The sequence below is a fragment of the Hevea brasiliensis genome, chromosome 12, assembly GCF_030052815.1.
Source record: "Hevea brasiliensis isolate MT/VB/25A 57/8 chromosome 12, ASM3005281v1, whole genome shotgun sequence".
NCBI classification, from domain to species: Eukaryota; Viridiplantae; Streptophyta; class Magnoliopsida; order Malpighiales; family Euphorbiaceae; genus Hevea; species Hevea brasiliensis.
In genome coordinates this window covers 5,536,845-5,552,466 of record NC_079504.1, presented here as the reverse complement: position 1 = coordinate 5,552,466, position 15,622 = coordinate 5,536,845, and the positions used below count along the sequence as shown (strand labels likewise).

Sequence of the window (15,622 nt, the reverse complement as noted above, 5' to 3'; positions counted from 1 at the left end):
TAAAAATAAAATTTATTAGGTAAATTTCTTAATTTTTAAGTCACGTTTATTAATTTAAGTTCAAATTAAGAAATTAAACTTCTTAATTTTTAAAATAAATTGAAATTAACTTCAAAATTTTAAATTAATTTAAATTAAAAATTAAAAATAAGCTAAATTAAAAATTTCCAATAAATACAAGTGTAAATTTTAACTTTAAGTCATTTCTCTAATGTCATGCATGACTATAATGCTAATCGTTTATATTAGATGATATATCATTAAATTTTTATACCTATTAACAGCGTGTAAAATGCAAGACTCTATAATATCTTAAAAGAGATATAATTAGCTTTTATGATTAATAATTACTTTTATGAGAAATAATGACATCATTTAAGAGTCATATTAAAGTAATATAATAATAAATGATCTGCTAAGAAGCTATCATTAACTTGTTTCGCTAAGTGATTGATTTTGAACCTATATATCGTTAGGTTCCTCTTTTGGTTGGAAGCACTTCCACACATTATGCTCGAGTTTTTATTGTAATTTAAATTAAATTACTAAATATAATACAATATATTATTATTCTTTTAAGAGATTATTAATTTTATAATTTAATAATATAATGATTAAATCTCAATTCAATGTTGATTAAATTCTAAAATCTTAATCCTTTTATTATTTGCCTCCATCGAAATCATATTTGACAACCTTTATCTTAAGAGTCAAGAACAACAAAGTCATTAAAGAAGCTAATAAATATATAATTGCACACAATAGAAAATCCATGCTAATTCATATTCTCCCACAAGTTGAAGCATTGATCATGCTGTCGATCAGTTGGATGTTACTTTGCTTCGCAGTTGGCCAGTCATCACTCATTATACATAATTGATCTTATGTCACTGTTAAATGGTGTTATCATAGTCAATTGTCATCATCTTATCCCAGGCCTGCTAAAGATTGTTCATCGGCCGATGACCTTAATTACTGTGGGCTCATAAATAGGCTGTGCATAGCGAGGCTGAGGGGAAGCCCATTTTTTCTCGGGTGAGTTAAAAGTTTAACTTGGTCTGAGGCTCTGAGCTCATATTGGGCTTTATCTGTATTTGGTCTAATACTTACCAAGTTAAAACTTCGAATCCTTTAAGGGAGGCTCATGGCATTAATACTAGACCAAATGCATTCGTGGTCTGACTTTTGAAGGTAACTTATTTCCTGTTAATAATAATAATAATAATAATAACAAAAGTCTGGTAAAGATCAAGACCGTTGAAAAAGTCAAAAGCTACATGTCTGCCGCCATCCATGAATGAGAAATATGTATATTTTTTTATTTTTATAATACCTCTCTCTCTCTCCTTTTCAAAGTCTCCCCTTGAAGGCATGTATTGAACAAAATCACAGTGTACAGATCAAAGTAAGGAAATTTTAGTTTACAAATTTTAGTTTCTAAGATACGTTGGTATATATGCATTTAAATTTTTAAATAATTATAAATTTAATTAAAATATTTATAAGTAATAAATAAATAAATAATTAAAGTATTTAATAAAAAAACTTATAAATATAATAAAATAATTAAAAAGAATATTAAATATAAAATTTAATAAATTAAACTAAGATAATATAATAAAATATTTTATCAAACTAACTTATAAATATAAAATTTATAGATATTAAAATAAAAAATTAATTATTTATTTAATTTAAATTACTTAAAAATGATAAATAAATAATTAAAATGTTTAATAAAAAATAACTTATAAATATATTTCTCATTAAAATGATTAGAAAGAATAATAAATAAAATATATAATGAAATTTTAAAAATTAAATAAATATAAAATAATAAAATATTTTGTTAAATTAATTTAAATAATAATATTTATAGATATTTAAATAAAAAGTTTATCGATTTATTTTTATTTTAATTTATAAATTTAAAAAATATTATAAATAAATAATTTTAAATTTATTTTTAAAGTTTATAAATTAAAGTAAATACTTATAAGTGAAATATAAATTAATTAAAAAAATTTAAGAAAATTAGGAAAAAAAAAGAGAAAAACAAAGACTAATAATTTTTTTTTTCTTTCCCTGTTGTTACTTTTAAATTGTGAAAGATTTTTTTTTTTCTAATTCAAAGATGTGAAAGAAAATAAGGAGAAGCACTCGCGTGCGTTAGCATGAAATTTTACATGCAAAGTTGCGAAATATTGTGTGAAATGAGATTGTGATAAAGAAATTGCCAAATATATTCATTAATATATTTTAAATAAAAATATATTTTTTAAATTATATTAAAATAAAAATATGTTTATTTTTATATGAGAAATAGGGTGATGAAATATAAAAATTAAATAATAACAATAATAAAACCCCAAAAATGAGGGATTATAAGACAGGTCTAAATCTCACTTGCGCAACTGCAAACGTGTCAATATTTTCTTCTTTGACCAAAAGCTACAAAAATATGAAAGGAAAATTCCAAAATATGAAGTCCAAAACAAACGGCCCGCTAAGAGGGGAAAACAAAAAGCCCGTAAATTAAAATAACGCTAGTGGGATGTCGCCACGCTATTGGCTACTCACTCACATGCCTGAAACGCGTGAAACTAATTCCTATTCTGACACAATCAGATTACTCGCACCTAAACCTTGACTTTGGTTTATTTTGATTCTGCACGGTCAGATCTACATCTACCCCTCCGCTCTGCGATGGAGGCTGCGTTACTTACAAGTTTCAAGGTCAAGTTTTAGTCTTTACTTTTCTTTGTTACTTTTTCCGAAAGGGAAGGTTAGGTGGCAATGGAACAAAACATTGCTTGAGAATTTTATCTTCGGTTCTTTCTTGCTTCTCAGCTTCTCTATAGAGGTGAGGGGTTAGCAGTTATTTTCAAACTAGAAGCAAGCGAAAATCAATTGGTTAATTTAGTAGACGGAATCCCATGCGATGGAGAACTATTTGAATGAGAACTTCGGGGACGTGAAGCCTAAGAACTCATCGGAGGAAGCCTTGCAGAGATGGAGGAAGCTCTGTTGGTTAGTCAAGAATCCGAAACGGCGGTTTCGTTTCACTGCTAATCTCTCCAAACGCTTTGAGGCCGAGGCTATTCGTCGCTCTAATCAGGTCTTCCTCTCCCTTCTCTCTCTATCATTCCGTTGTTTCCTTCCCTTGAAAGAACTTTTTTTTTTTAAAAAAAAATTCCAATTCAAAATATCTTGTATAGAACTCGAGAGAGACTCCTACTTGACCATTTCAGATTGCTTCTTTTTTATTTTTCCTAATTTTTTGTAAAAAAATATTACGGATTTTTTTTATATATAATTAATTTCTGCTGCTGAGATTTCCTCGCAATAAATAAAAGCAAGTTGATTAGTTCATTTTCATTGGACAAATTTCGCCTATATCACCCTAAATCAAGTCGTTACGACAGTTATTTTTAAATGCAATGAGGTGGATGCTTGTATAAAGGAAATTGAATCTAAGGCTTCAAAAATAGTCCAGTGGAACTATTTGCTAACTATACTCACAACTTCCTGCTTTGCCTAATTGCCAGTTCTTATGACCTTTAGAGGCATAATGTTGGCAACACAAAAGCTTATATATAGATATCGAACCTGTAAATATGGATTCTGTCAGGATGTAGTAAGATTCGTGATGCTTTAGGAGATACCGCAATATAATTGGCCATGCGGTGTATGAAAGTAATTTTTGTTCTGTAATTGTATCAAGAGGGTTGAGCAGAAGAATTGGTGGAGAAATCTTGTGTTATATGCATATGGTAATTGTTTTTAGAAGAAAGAAAGAACAGGTTTCTAATGACGTGCATTAGTTCGTCATTGGAAATTGTTTACACCGTGGAACGCTCTGCAATAATACTTGGACTGGTTGTTCTCTCAGGAATATAGCTTTAGTGAGATGTTTGTTCTCTAAACTTGCTATCTCCGGTAAAAACTTTGGTTCATGAATGAATCTTCGTAGCCTATTAATGGCTTCAGTAATGAATGGTCTTGAAAAATATTCTCCCTTTGATACAAATCTTAGGTAAAAAATTACATTTTCATGTACCCCTTATTTGATTTCCTTGTTTTTCATCTCTACATTTCAGGAGAAGCTTCGTGTTGCAGTTTTGGTCTCAAAGGCTGCTCTTCAATTTATTCATTGTGAGAATCACTTGCTTTGTTCAAAAGTTTTGAGTTAATTTGGGGTTTCTCCTTCCATGTTGATTTTTCCTTGAATACTTGCAGGTCTAAATTTGTCCAATGACTACACCGTACCTGACGAGGTTGAGTCTGCTGGTTTTCAAATTTGTGCCGAAGAGTTGGCATCAATTGTTGAAGGCCATGACTTGAAGAAACTGGCAGTTCATGGATGGGTGGCGGGTATCTCTGGCAAGCTCTCCACATCAATTGCTGATGGTATTTCTACTTGTGACGATTTACTTAATAGAAGGAAAGAAATTTATGGGATAAATAAATTCACTGAGAGCCCACCAAGGGGTTTCTGGGTTTTTGTTTGGGAAGCCCTTCAAGATATGACTCTTATGATACTTGGTGTTTGTGCCCTTGTGTCTCTCAGTGTTGGCATAATAATGGAAGGATGGCCAAAGGGTGCTCATGATGGTCTTGGAATTGTTGCAAGTATTTTGCTTGTTGTATTTGTCACCGCCACTAGTGATTATAAGCAATCTCTGCAGTTTAAAGATTTAGACAAGGAGAAGAAAAAGATATCAATTCAGGTTACTAGAAATGGCTTGAGGCAGAAGATCTCCATATATGATTTACTTCCTGGTGACATCGTTCATCTTTCCATTGGAGACCAGGTCCCAGCTGATGGACTTTTTATCTCCGGGTTTTCTTTGTTAATTAATGAATCTAGTTTAACAGGAGAGAGTGAGCCAGTTCATGTGGATGCTACAAATCCCTTTCTTCTTTCAGGAACCAAAGTTCAAGATGGATCATGCAAAATGCTTGTGACTACTGTTGGAATGAGAACACAGTGGGGTAAACTAATGGCTACACTAAGTGAAGGAGGAGACGATGAGACCCCATTGCAGGTCAAACTGAATGGAGTAGCAACCATAATTGGGAAAATAGGCCTATTTTTTGCCATTGTGACATTTGCTGTCCTGGTGGAAGGATTATTTAGGCGTAAGCTTGTTGAAGGAAGTCACTGGAACTGGTCTGGTGATGATGCCATGGAAATGTTGGAATTTTTTGCTGTTGCTGTTACAATTGTTGTTGTTGCAGTTCCTGAGGGCCTTCCTTTGGCTGTCACATTAAGTCTTGCTTTTGCCATGAAGAAGATGATGAATGATAAGGCACTTGTTCGTCATCTGGCTGCTTGCGAGACAATGGGGTCTGCCACAACTATCTGTAGTGACAAAACTGGAACACTAACAACTAACCACATGACCGTTGTAAAAGCATGCATCTGTGGGGAAATCAAGGAAGTGAACAGCTCCAAGAGTACTCTTAATTTTGGTCCTGCAGTTCCTGATTCTGCTATGAGAATTCTATTTGAGTCAATATTTAATAACACTGGAGGAGAAGTTGTTATTAACAAAGAGAACAAAATTGAGATTCTAGGATCACCCACTGAAACTGCTCTTTTAGAGTTGGGGTTGTTACTGGGAGGAAATTTCAAAGAAGAAAGAGAAAAATCAAAAATTGTGAAAGTTGAACCATTCAACTCTGCAAAGAAGAGAATGGGTGTAGTTTTAGAGCTTCCTGATGGAGGTTTTCGGGCACACTGCAAGGGTGCCTCTGAAATAATTTTAGCTGCATGTGACAAATTTATAGACACAAATGGTGAGGTTGTTCCCCTTGATGAAACAACCATCAATCATTTAAAGAATACGATTGAACAATTTGCCAGTGAAGCTCTTCGAACTCTTTGCCTTGCTTACATAGAAATTGGAAGTGAATTCTCTGCTGAAAGCCATATTCCTTTCAAAGGGTACACTTGCATAGGTATTGTAGGCATCAAAGATCCAGTGCGCCCTGGCGTCAAGGAGTCTGTTGCAATTTGCAAATCAGCTGGAATTGTTGTTCGAATGGTCACTGGAGACAACATAACCACTGCAAAGGCTATTGCTAGAGAATGTGGAATTTTAACGGATAAGGGCATAGCAATTGAAGGACCAGAATTTCGGGAGAAAAGTGAGGAGGAGTTGCTTGAACTGATTCCAAGAATTCAGGTGCATTTATTTGTTTTTATTATATCATTTTGGGATTCCTTAAGGTGTACTTTGTGGATGAACTGTTTTTCATCTTCATGACATTTTGACATTCAATTTGCATGGCATGCCAATGATATTTTCCTTCAATTTATCTGTGTTTTAATATGCCACCTGCTTTATGGTTGATTGTTGAAAATGTCCAGCTGTATTTTTTTTTGCTCACATGTGTTTCTCAATGGGCCACTAAGAGTCCTTGAATAATAACTGAATTCATTTTTGTTTGGATATATATGGCTTTAATGATCAGGTAATGGCCCGATCTTCACCATTGGATAAACATACCCTTGTGAAGCACTTGCGAACAAAATTTGGAGAGGTTGTTGCAGTGACCGGTGATGGTACAAATGATGCTCCGGCTCTTCATGAAGCCGACATTGGGTTAGCAATGGGCATTGCTGGAACTGAGGTTTGTTCTGCTCAATTTATCTGCATAACTGTGAATATGACGGCATTATTTAGAAGAATGGTCATAGAATGCTCTGTACCAAGTTTAGTGGCTTGATGACCACTATGCTTCCAAACTTTTGGTATTAGAAGAAAGCTTATCCTACTCATTTTTTCAGATGAAAAACACTAATTGTTTCCTAATCATTCTGCCCCATTGCCTAGATTTTTTACAATGCTTCTTGTCGTACTGAATTTTTCATAAACCTGTTAAAGTATATATTTTGAAAAGCATGTCCTTGTTGTGCAGGTGGCTAAGGAAAGTGCTGATGTCATAATTCTGGATGACAACTTCTCCACAATTGTGACTGTGGCAAAATGGGGACGTTCAGTTTATGTTAACATTCAAAAATTTGTTCAGTTTCAACTGACAGTCAATGTGGTTGCCCTGATTGTCAACTTTTCTTCAGCCTGTTTGACAGGTAAGTCAGCCTGTTGTTACATAATTCCCTACAGATTTTTCGCTTCTTGGTACTTTCTGGAATGACATTAATATTCATCTTCTTTTGTGTCTGATGTTCTCGTAGGTAATGCTCCCCTAACTGCTGTTCAACTTCTCTGGGTCAATATGATCATGGATACTCTAGGAGCACTAGCACTAGCCACAGAGCCTCCTAATGATGACCTGATGAAGAGATCACCAGTTGGTAGGAAGGGAAACTTCATCAGTAATGTAATGTGGAGAAATATTTTGGGGCAGTCTATTTATCAGTTTGTGATGATATGGTACCTTCAGACGAGAGGAAAATCAATTTTTCATCTTGATGGCCCAAATTCTGACTTAGTACTAAACACACTCATATTTAACACATTTGTCTTTTGTCAGGTAATGTCATTATTACATTTGAATCTAAACAGACCGTTTTTTTTTTTTTTTTGTATTTTGACCTAAAGGCCTGAGTTGTGGAGTCAAAAGTTTTATCCTAAAGTTGACTAAAGAAAATCTTGATGTTATTTGGAGAGCCGTGCATTCATACATTTGTTATTCATGTGCATAATTCTTTGCTTTATGTTAGGGTTGTCTATCATTGCTTCATCTTTGTATATCATATTTTATGGTAGAAAATGACGACAATTTTTTCTAGATTCATATGTCAACAAAAGTATGCAACTCTGCTGACTGTTTCCTCCTCCCTCGTTTTCCCCTCTAATTAAATAAAACCAAAATGCAAGACAACGACAAATGATTTTGTTGGATGACTTCAATTGATTTCTGTAGAATTTACTAAAAGTTAGTAGAGAAAATGACTTACTGTTTCTAGCTGTAGGTTCTGACTGGCTCATACAATGATACCATGCAAGTAGTAGTTACTAAATGACTATTCATCAATCCTTTTTTCTCCCCTAATTTATAAGCCTGCGAAGCTTCAGTTGCTGATGCTAAAGTCAATATATTTCTTCTCCAGGTTTTCAATGAGATCAGCTCCCGAGAGATGGAAAAGATAAATGTCTTCAAAGGCATACTGAAGAACTATGTGTTTGTGGCTGTACTCACTTGCACTGTCCTCTTCCAAATTGTAATTGTTCAGCTCCTAAGTACATTTGCAAGCACATATCCTCTCAGTTGGCAGCAGTGGTTTGTTACCGTTTTCCTTGGATTCATTGGCATGCCAATTGCAGCTGCCTTGAAGATGGTACCAATGGGATCAAACTGATACCTGAGTAAATGGGCTAGGTACTCCCTTCGCCATCCAAATTCTCACACATGAATGAGATTGTACCTTATTGTCACCCATTCTTTATTATCATTTTTTCATCTCCTCATTGTTCAGCTGTAGCATCTATGGAGCTGTAGAATTTTTTTCACACAGTAAAAGTTTGAAAGGCTAGCAAAAATTGAGGCCAAAGATGATTTTGACTGCTCACAAATGCTGTTGATTAGAAGCACGAAATCTGATCTACATGGCAAACTTGGTCTAAAATTTGTTCCTAACTAGTAAAGCTTCCTGGAGGGTTACTGTTATATGGATTTATAAACTGAACCTTATGATGATCTGAGAGTTTTGTTCTTATTTGCTCTTCCAGTTTTAACAAAATTCCAAACCAATCCCACCCCCGCCTCCATCCCTGAATATCCAGCATCGTTCAGGCCAAAATAGATACATAAAATAAAGAAGATCATGTCATTGTCATTTAGTCAAATATAGATGGTTGGATAGGAGAGTTGAGTAGTGAATCGTCAAAGTTTTTTAGTTTCTCAGACGTGCATTGTAATACTCCCTTGTCTCTGCGTCCCATCGTAGGGTTGATGGCAACCTCCAAATTCTGCTGAAAGGCCCTCAGAAAAGGTTACGAGATTTTGTGGAGGCCTAATATATATGACTAATGTTCAACTTCATCTGACAAGTTTGTTCAATTGAATCTTCTGACTGGCAGAAGAAAGGAGGACTTAGTGGCATTCTCTTGAGAATGAATGAGAGGAGCTGTTTTTTTTCTTCTTTGGTTGGTGTTGCCTCAAATACTCACAACAGTCGATGTAGAGCAAATTTTAGTGTATAGAATTCCAGATTGGGATTATTGGATGTTTAAGCTTGAATTTATTTGATTAGTGGAGCTTGTCATTTTCTGATTCACTAGTATCTTTACTCGTGAGGTACAGTTGCTCCAGCTTCTTATTGCAAGGACATGTAGTAACTCTTCCCTACCCAAAATCGTAGATGTTGGTGAGGAAGAAAGAAATGATTGGTAGAAGTTGCTAGGTGTAAGCGTGAAATTGATTCACTTGAATGACCCTATCTTAGAAAGGTTAAAGCATTCTGTTGTTCTTTTACGGCCATAATTGAATCACTTGAATGACTATCTACTTGTGCTTGGAAGATGGACAAATGACATCGTGAATTTGTGAGTAGCGGCGGGCATATATCGGATAGCCAAATTGTGTCCTTTTCTTTGATCTGATCCAAAAAAATTGGATCAATATTTTAAGAAAAGAACTTGCATTCGACCATAAAATATCGGTTAATTGCTTAATCGGATAATTTGCTTTCATGGTTCGGTTTTACTAATATTTTTGGATAGTACCTTTATAATTATGATTTAATTTTATTATAACAAATATTATTACATTCTCAAATGATAAAGATAATGGTTATAATAATTAATAGAAACTATAATAAAAGATATGTTATCACGCACTGAGAACAAGTGCTGCTTGACTGTATTGTATATTAATTATTATTGCTTTAGGAATAAATATGGGTTGTTTACCTATCTAATATTATCTCCTAATACTGAGGTTCTACTCTTTTTGTTATTGAATTCTTGTTTTCTTGCCATTAACGTGGTTTTTTTATCGTATTTAATGGCTTTTTGACAATTTCAAATATAATTTGGATAGTTGATTTTTTTTAGTTGAATGTATTGAATCTTCATGTATAGGTGATGATCTTTTGTTAATGGGGTTTGATAATGTGGCCATTCCTTTATTGACATTTAGTGATTTAATTCCTTCTACAAGCTATAGAGGTAGCAGATTTTTAAAAGGGCAGTGTTGTAAAAAGTTTTTTTATTCGTTCAAAATGAAAAATAATCAGTTACAACTTAAAAAATCATATAACCAGTTATAATTTAAAAAATCATTTTTTGAGTCTATATATATAAACAGAAAATTTTAATTGTCTATGCTTATATTTTTTCTCTTATAAAAATATTATTTTGTATTATGATTGTTATTAATGAATTGTAAATTTTTATATATAAAAAAAGACATTAAGTATAGTAAACACCTATTATTTAATTTGAATAACAAATTATGATAAAAATATTTAACCTTTTAAAGTATATATATACGCACAAATTCTTGGTATTGGCTTGTATCTAAGAAATGAAAATGAGAGAAAGGCATGATAGGCTCTGGCATTCCTGTTCCCATCCAATTCCTCATCAGTTATCTCCCCTTGATCGATTTACTTATAAATTTTAGATTTTAGATTAGATAATTGCAAAGCCCACGAGAAGCTAAAACTTTCAGTTCATGGCCGGTCGTTTGACACCTTAACTGCAAATGCTAAAAGATAATTAACTTCCCAATATATGTGAATGAAATATGAATACCCTGAATACAAGGATCAAGATCATCCCTAATTCCTAACCATGAATTTTAATTGTAATTTTACGTGAATTGTCAATCTTAGTTTTTTTTTTTTGTCAATTTTGATCAAACTTTAAAGTTAAAGATTTAAAATGCTGATATAATGAATGATGTGGTAAAAATATTATTATTATGTATGACGCTCTTGATATGGCATAAACTTAAAAATTATTATTGACATATCAAAAATATTATTATTTTATATATTATTATTGATGTAAAGAAAAAATTAATATACTATATTATTTTTTATTATACTATGTTACATAAATATTAATTTTTTTACTATTGCATTAAGTAATAAAACATTAATTTTTACCTAAATTAAGGTAAAATTAGCCAGCTAACTATAATAAAAACAAACCAAATAAAATTATCTAAAATTGACAAAAATTGAAAACGTTTAATTTTTTTTACATCAAAATTTACGCTACATCAAGAATAATATATAAAATAATAATATTTTTACTTAATAATATTTTTACTATGTCCATAACAATTTTTAAGTGCTGTTATGCTGGCAACGTTATTTATAATAATAATAATAATCACATCATTCACCACATCAACACTCTAAATCTTCAATTTTAAAGCCTGACCAAAATTAATACTAAAATATGAAATTAAGCTAAAATTGACAAAAAAAAAATAAAATTAATAATTCACGTAAAATTTTGATTAAAATTGACCGTTAGCCTCTCAAAATTTAATGACTAAGAGAGAGGAAGACATTTCCATTTATTAGTAACCAAATCTTGTTTTGAAAGTTGTAATTGTTAAAACCTTTACTTGTTGTAGGCTTTGAGAACTTTCCAGGCAATAAGCGACTAATGAACTATGCCTATGTACCTGAACCCTTTTCAATTTGATGCATCAATTGCCTCTACGCATCAGAAACCGTAGTATAATTGGAGTCTACAAGGCCCACGAAATGACTAAATTGTGAAACTACACCTCTCAAATGGGTCCAAGAAACCTGAGGCTAACACAACAAAAGGATTTGGTGCTGGCTCGTCTAGATGCAAAGGAAGCCCAAGTCCCAACAAAGTTGCCGGATGATGAGGGTGCCAACAATGCCAGGCAAAGTACCAAGTACTCCTTTACCAATTTTGACTGCACAGCTATGAGCCATCTTGGAACTTGTTAAAAAAACCAATCTGTTCAGTGTTCACTACGTCAACCTAATCTGCTTCATATCTTGGCGTTCAGTCCAGGATCATGTAAGGATAAAGGACTGCTTATTTTTGGTATTGGGCTTTTGGTGAATGGGCAGCCCTATTTAGTCTTTGTACAAACTATTAGGAAAAAAACAAATTATCTCAGCAACTTTTGGTAATCTATAGATTGGTAAGAGAAGCAAGTGATCAGAGCTAACATCACTAGGAAAGCCATGCGTATCCATCATTATCAAAATAAGAACTCAAATGAAAACTTAGAAAAGGAAAATCAATATATATATATGTGTATATATATATATATATAGAGAGAGAGAGAGAGAGAGGGAGAGAAAGGAATTCCTTTGATTCCACAAGCAATGTGTAGGGTTTCTTGACCCACTCCAGCCTCAATACAGCCAACAAAGGTTTTGCAGGGAAAAAGAGCCGGCCCCAGCTATGAAAGGGCAAACCCCAGACATTCAAACAAATCCAATCACATCCACCTTTACAATACTTTTTGGATGGCCAGCATGCAGCACAGATTTATCAAATCACAAAAAGAAACAGAGCCCCTCCTCTTCAATATTTTCCCCTCTCACTCCACAATTACAATCAGCCTTTGCAAAGATGCAAAAAAACATCCCATTATAAACCCAGAAAGAAAGGTAAAATACAAAAAAAAATATTGTTGTTTATGATAATAACAAAGAAATTTTTAGAAAAGAGCAAAAAGGGACATAGAAAAGGGAAAAAAAAATGAATTGAACATGTGAGTAAGCGTATGAACTGACTGTTCTACAAGGAGCTTTCTTGACCTCTCTTCAGGCCTCAGTTTTTTTTTTTGTTCACCTGGTGGCATTGATCTATTGGCAATCACCTTTTACATGTAGCCCAAAGCTTTGCTTTTTATTTCTCTTTTACTTCTCTTTTTCTCCTTTCTATAATCATTCCTTGAGGGAACATTTAACACCAAAATAATAATCGAGAAGCGCTCAATAGACGAGTAATCTTGATTTTTTTTTTTGTTTTAAAAAAAAACACCAAAATGGCAGAGCCCTTAAAACCACAGTTTCCCTCTATCGTTGCTTCTCATCAGTTAAGCCAAAATTTTTATCAGAATTATCGAATGCAAGTCTTTTCCTCTTAGTGCCATTAGCACAAGTAACTGAAGAATTCTCTAAAACATCTATTGGATTCAATTGGGCAGCAGGCGAGAGATCCTGCGAATTTACAAGCTTTGGTGTTTTAAGATTCTCCATTTCCAGTTTTTGGACTAGAGTGTAGCATTGAAACACATCTTCCTGAGACAGAAGCAAGTCTCATTGATCAGAATATGCTCTAAACTTAATGCATTCATCTAATTGTGAATAATTGAATTATAAGTGAACAAATAAGGACTCACAATTTCAAACCCAGAATAAGAAATGGAATTCATCTTACACTCCAATGCTTGTCTTGTTAAGCTCTGATCCAAAGCCATTAAGGTGGTTGCAGCTGCTATAACTGACGGTCTATGATCCATCAAATTGATCTCTGCACATAATAAAATATATACATAAATAGCTAAAAAATAATTAAAAATCAAGGAATGGGCATAAACAAAAGACAATTAATGCTCATCTAAAGCTACCTCTTATTAAAGCAGAGATGAATCCCACAATTCTAGATAATATATGTCTTGGTGGAGAGCCTTTGAAGAATTTTATGATCAAATAATGAAGAAAAGCAAAAGGAGTAATGGAAATCATTCTCCATTCCAATGTGTTTAGTACCAAAAACTCCATTCTTTGAATTACTTTGCTTTCAAAATTGTAATCCTCAGTGTGAAATTCTGATAAAGCAGGTGCTTTTATCTCCTCCATTTTTGCAGCCAAAGAAAGACATGCCACTGATAGTAATCTGACAGCCCATAATTTCTCATTCTGAGACCAAAACAAATTAAACAAAGATTAATCCAATTTCATAAATTAGCATTGAAAGATAAATTTTGTAATTGAAAATAGAATGATCTTACCTCAATAGACCTCTTGGAGAGGAATCTATCAAAGTATGTAATGGACAAATAAGCTGTTTGGAAGCGGAAACCAAACACTGCTCTAGTCTGCATTAATTAACATAAAATCAGAAAACTACATTAATATACTAATTATATCAGTTAAAATTTAGCAATTGTAGCTCAATTAAACAAAACAACACTAACTTTAAGAATCCATGCGATGGCTTCCAAGCGGACACATTTGACCCAGTTGTCAAAACCCATAGATTGATCACTTTTGAAACTAAAAGTGATATCTCTCTCAACCAACATTTCCAAATACCCATTTTCTTCTTCTGCTCTACATAAATCAGCACTACCTTTTGTCATGTCAATGAATGTGTCTTCATCCGTCACTTCTTCTGCGAGACAAGTCTCGCTTTCTTGACAAAAAAGCTCAGAGATAGATTCACCTTCCATGTTCTTTTCCTTCCTCTTCTTTCTGTCTATAAATGAAATCTATACCAGAAGTGCTACTAAACCCATGTTTTAGAGAGAGAGAGAGAGGAAAAGGAAAGGGAAGAAGATAGTGGGTAGCTGAAATCTGAGCAAGAAATGGGTTTTGCTGTTTTATTTTTAAGGATTGAAAGAAAAAAACTAATTGGTTTGCTTTGGTTTTTTCTGGTGTGGTTTGTTATGCAGCATGTATCTTCACTCTCTTTAAATGTGGACATTGTGTTGAGCCTTCAAATAAAAATTAAAAAACAAATTGAAAAAGAAAATAGTTTTTAATTTTAAGTTTTGTGGACTGCGTTTGACTGAAAGGAGGAAGTGTTTCAGAGCGCAAGCAGTTCTAACGGGGGCTTTGTTGGATGTACGCGAGTGCGTATCATGTCTAAGTCATCGTCCAATGAGGAGACGATGTGGGGTTGCCAGGTGGGTACCGTACATGGGTCGTACCTGGAGTCCTCACCCTGATTATTGGTGATTGGTTGGGGTTTTCTTCTTCTCTAGCCTTCTAACCCTTTGTGGACCAATTAAAAAAAAGTTTCATGTTATATTGAAGGAAATCATAGTAACACGTTTAACTTTTTATAGATCCAACAATTCACGGATTTCACTCTTTTTTTTTTTTGGTAGATTTCATTGATTTTACCTCAAGGATGTCGAATTATTCCTTAAAAAAAATCTTATTGATAATTAAATTTAAAAAAATGATAAAATAAAAAAATTATATAAATATTTTTTTTGACACTACCTAAATATATAACTTATTTAATTTTAAAATATTAAACAAAAATTGATTTTTATTTCACTTAGATATATAAATTTAATTAATATTTAAATTTAAAATTTATATTTTTTAAAAATAATTTCAAAAACTTTATAATTAAAATAATCTTCTATTTTTAATGGTTTGTTATTAATTTTTAGAGGACAAAAGAAACTTCATTTAGTTGTGCTAATAAATAGAAATTATGAATAAAAAATTTTCTGACATCAATATATAAATAAATTATATAATATATTTAGGGTACTTAAAATTAGTACATAAATACTAATATAATTATAGTTAACTTTTAAATTTAAAAAAGGAAACTCATATTTTTTAAGGTGAAAGTGGATATGTACCACTAGAGCACAATAATTTACTTAAAAGTCAATTAATTTTTTATTAATAAAAATATATTCTCTATTAAAAAAATTAATACTTAAATTTACA

General features: G+C 32.5%; 2 protein-coding genes across 3 annotated transcripts; one reads left to right on the top strand and one right to left on the bottom strand.

Moving 5' to 3' along the window:
- Positions 1 to 2,595: 2,595 nt before the first annotated feature.
- On the top strand, positions 2,596 to 9,250 carry LOC110639993 (calcium-transporting ATPase 1). 2 transcript variants are annotated; one of them, XM_058130901.1, is made up of 8 exons: positions 2,596 to 3,118; positions 4,101 to 4,155; positions 4,240 to 6,191; positions 6,481 to 6,639; positions 6,928 to 7,099; positions 7,205 to 7,503; positions 8,084 to 8,352; positions 8,450 to 8,689. In XM_058130901.1, exons 1-7 carry the CDS (start codon positions 2,942 to 2,944, stop codon positions 8,330 to 8,332), a joined length of 3,063 nt encoding a protein of 1,020 aa, XP_057986884.1. In that variant the 5' UTR covers positions 2,596 to 2,941; the 3' UTR covers positions 8,333 to 8,352; positions 8,450 to 8,689. The 2 variants fall into 2 exon arrangements, with proteins under 2 accessions (XP_057986884.1, XP_057986883.1); XM_058130900.1 differs by having other exon boundaries at positions 8,084 to 9,250.
- A 3,019-nt stretch (positions 9,251 to 12,269) lies between these two features.
- Positions 12,270 to 14,595, bottom strand: LOC110667273 (cyclin-D5-1-like). The gene is made up of 5 exons (XM_021828069.2): positions 14,125 to 14,595; positions 13,939 to 14,025; positions 13,555 to 13,846; positions 13,327 to 13,457; positions 12,270 to 13,225 (listed from the first exon to the last, which is right to left on the bottom strand). Exons 1-5 carry the CDS (start codon positions 14,377 to 14,379, stop codon positions 13,001 to 13,003), a joined length of 990 nt encoding a protein of 329 aa, XP_021683761.2. The 5' UTR covers positions 14,380 to 14,595; the 3' UTR covers positions 12,270 to 13,000.
- Between the last annotated feature and the right edge of the window lie 1,027 nt (positions 14,596 to 15,622).

Bases quoted from the DNA above. Each gene is read 5' to 3' on its own strand.
- LOC110639993 (XM_058130900.1), top strand. From the start codon at position 2,942: ATGGAGAACTATTTGAATGAGAACTTCGGGGACGTGAAGCCTAAGAAC. The intron at 6,192-6,480 runs GTGCATTTATTT...TTTAATGATCAG, and splicing joins AACTGATTCCAAGAATTCAG to GTAATGGCCCGATCTTCACC. The intron at 7,504-8,083 runs GTAATGTCATTA...TTTCTTCTCCAG, and splicing joins ACACATTTGTCTTTTGTCAG to GTTTTCAATGAGATCAGCTC.
- LOC110667273 (XM_021828069.2), bottom strand. From the start codon at position 14,379: ATGGAAGGTGAATCTATCTCTGAGCTTTTTTGTCAAGAAAGCGAGACT. The intron at 13,847-13,938 runs GTAAGATCATTC...TTTTGGTCTCAG, and splicing joins TCTCCAAGAGGTCTATTGAG to AATGAGAAATTATGGGCTGT. The intron at 13,458-13,554 runs GTAGCTTTAGAT...TATTATGTGCAG, and splicing joins CATCTCTGCTTTAATAAGAG to AGATCAATTTGATGGATCAT.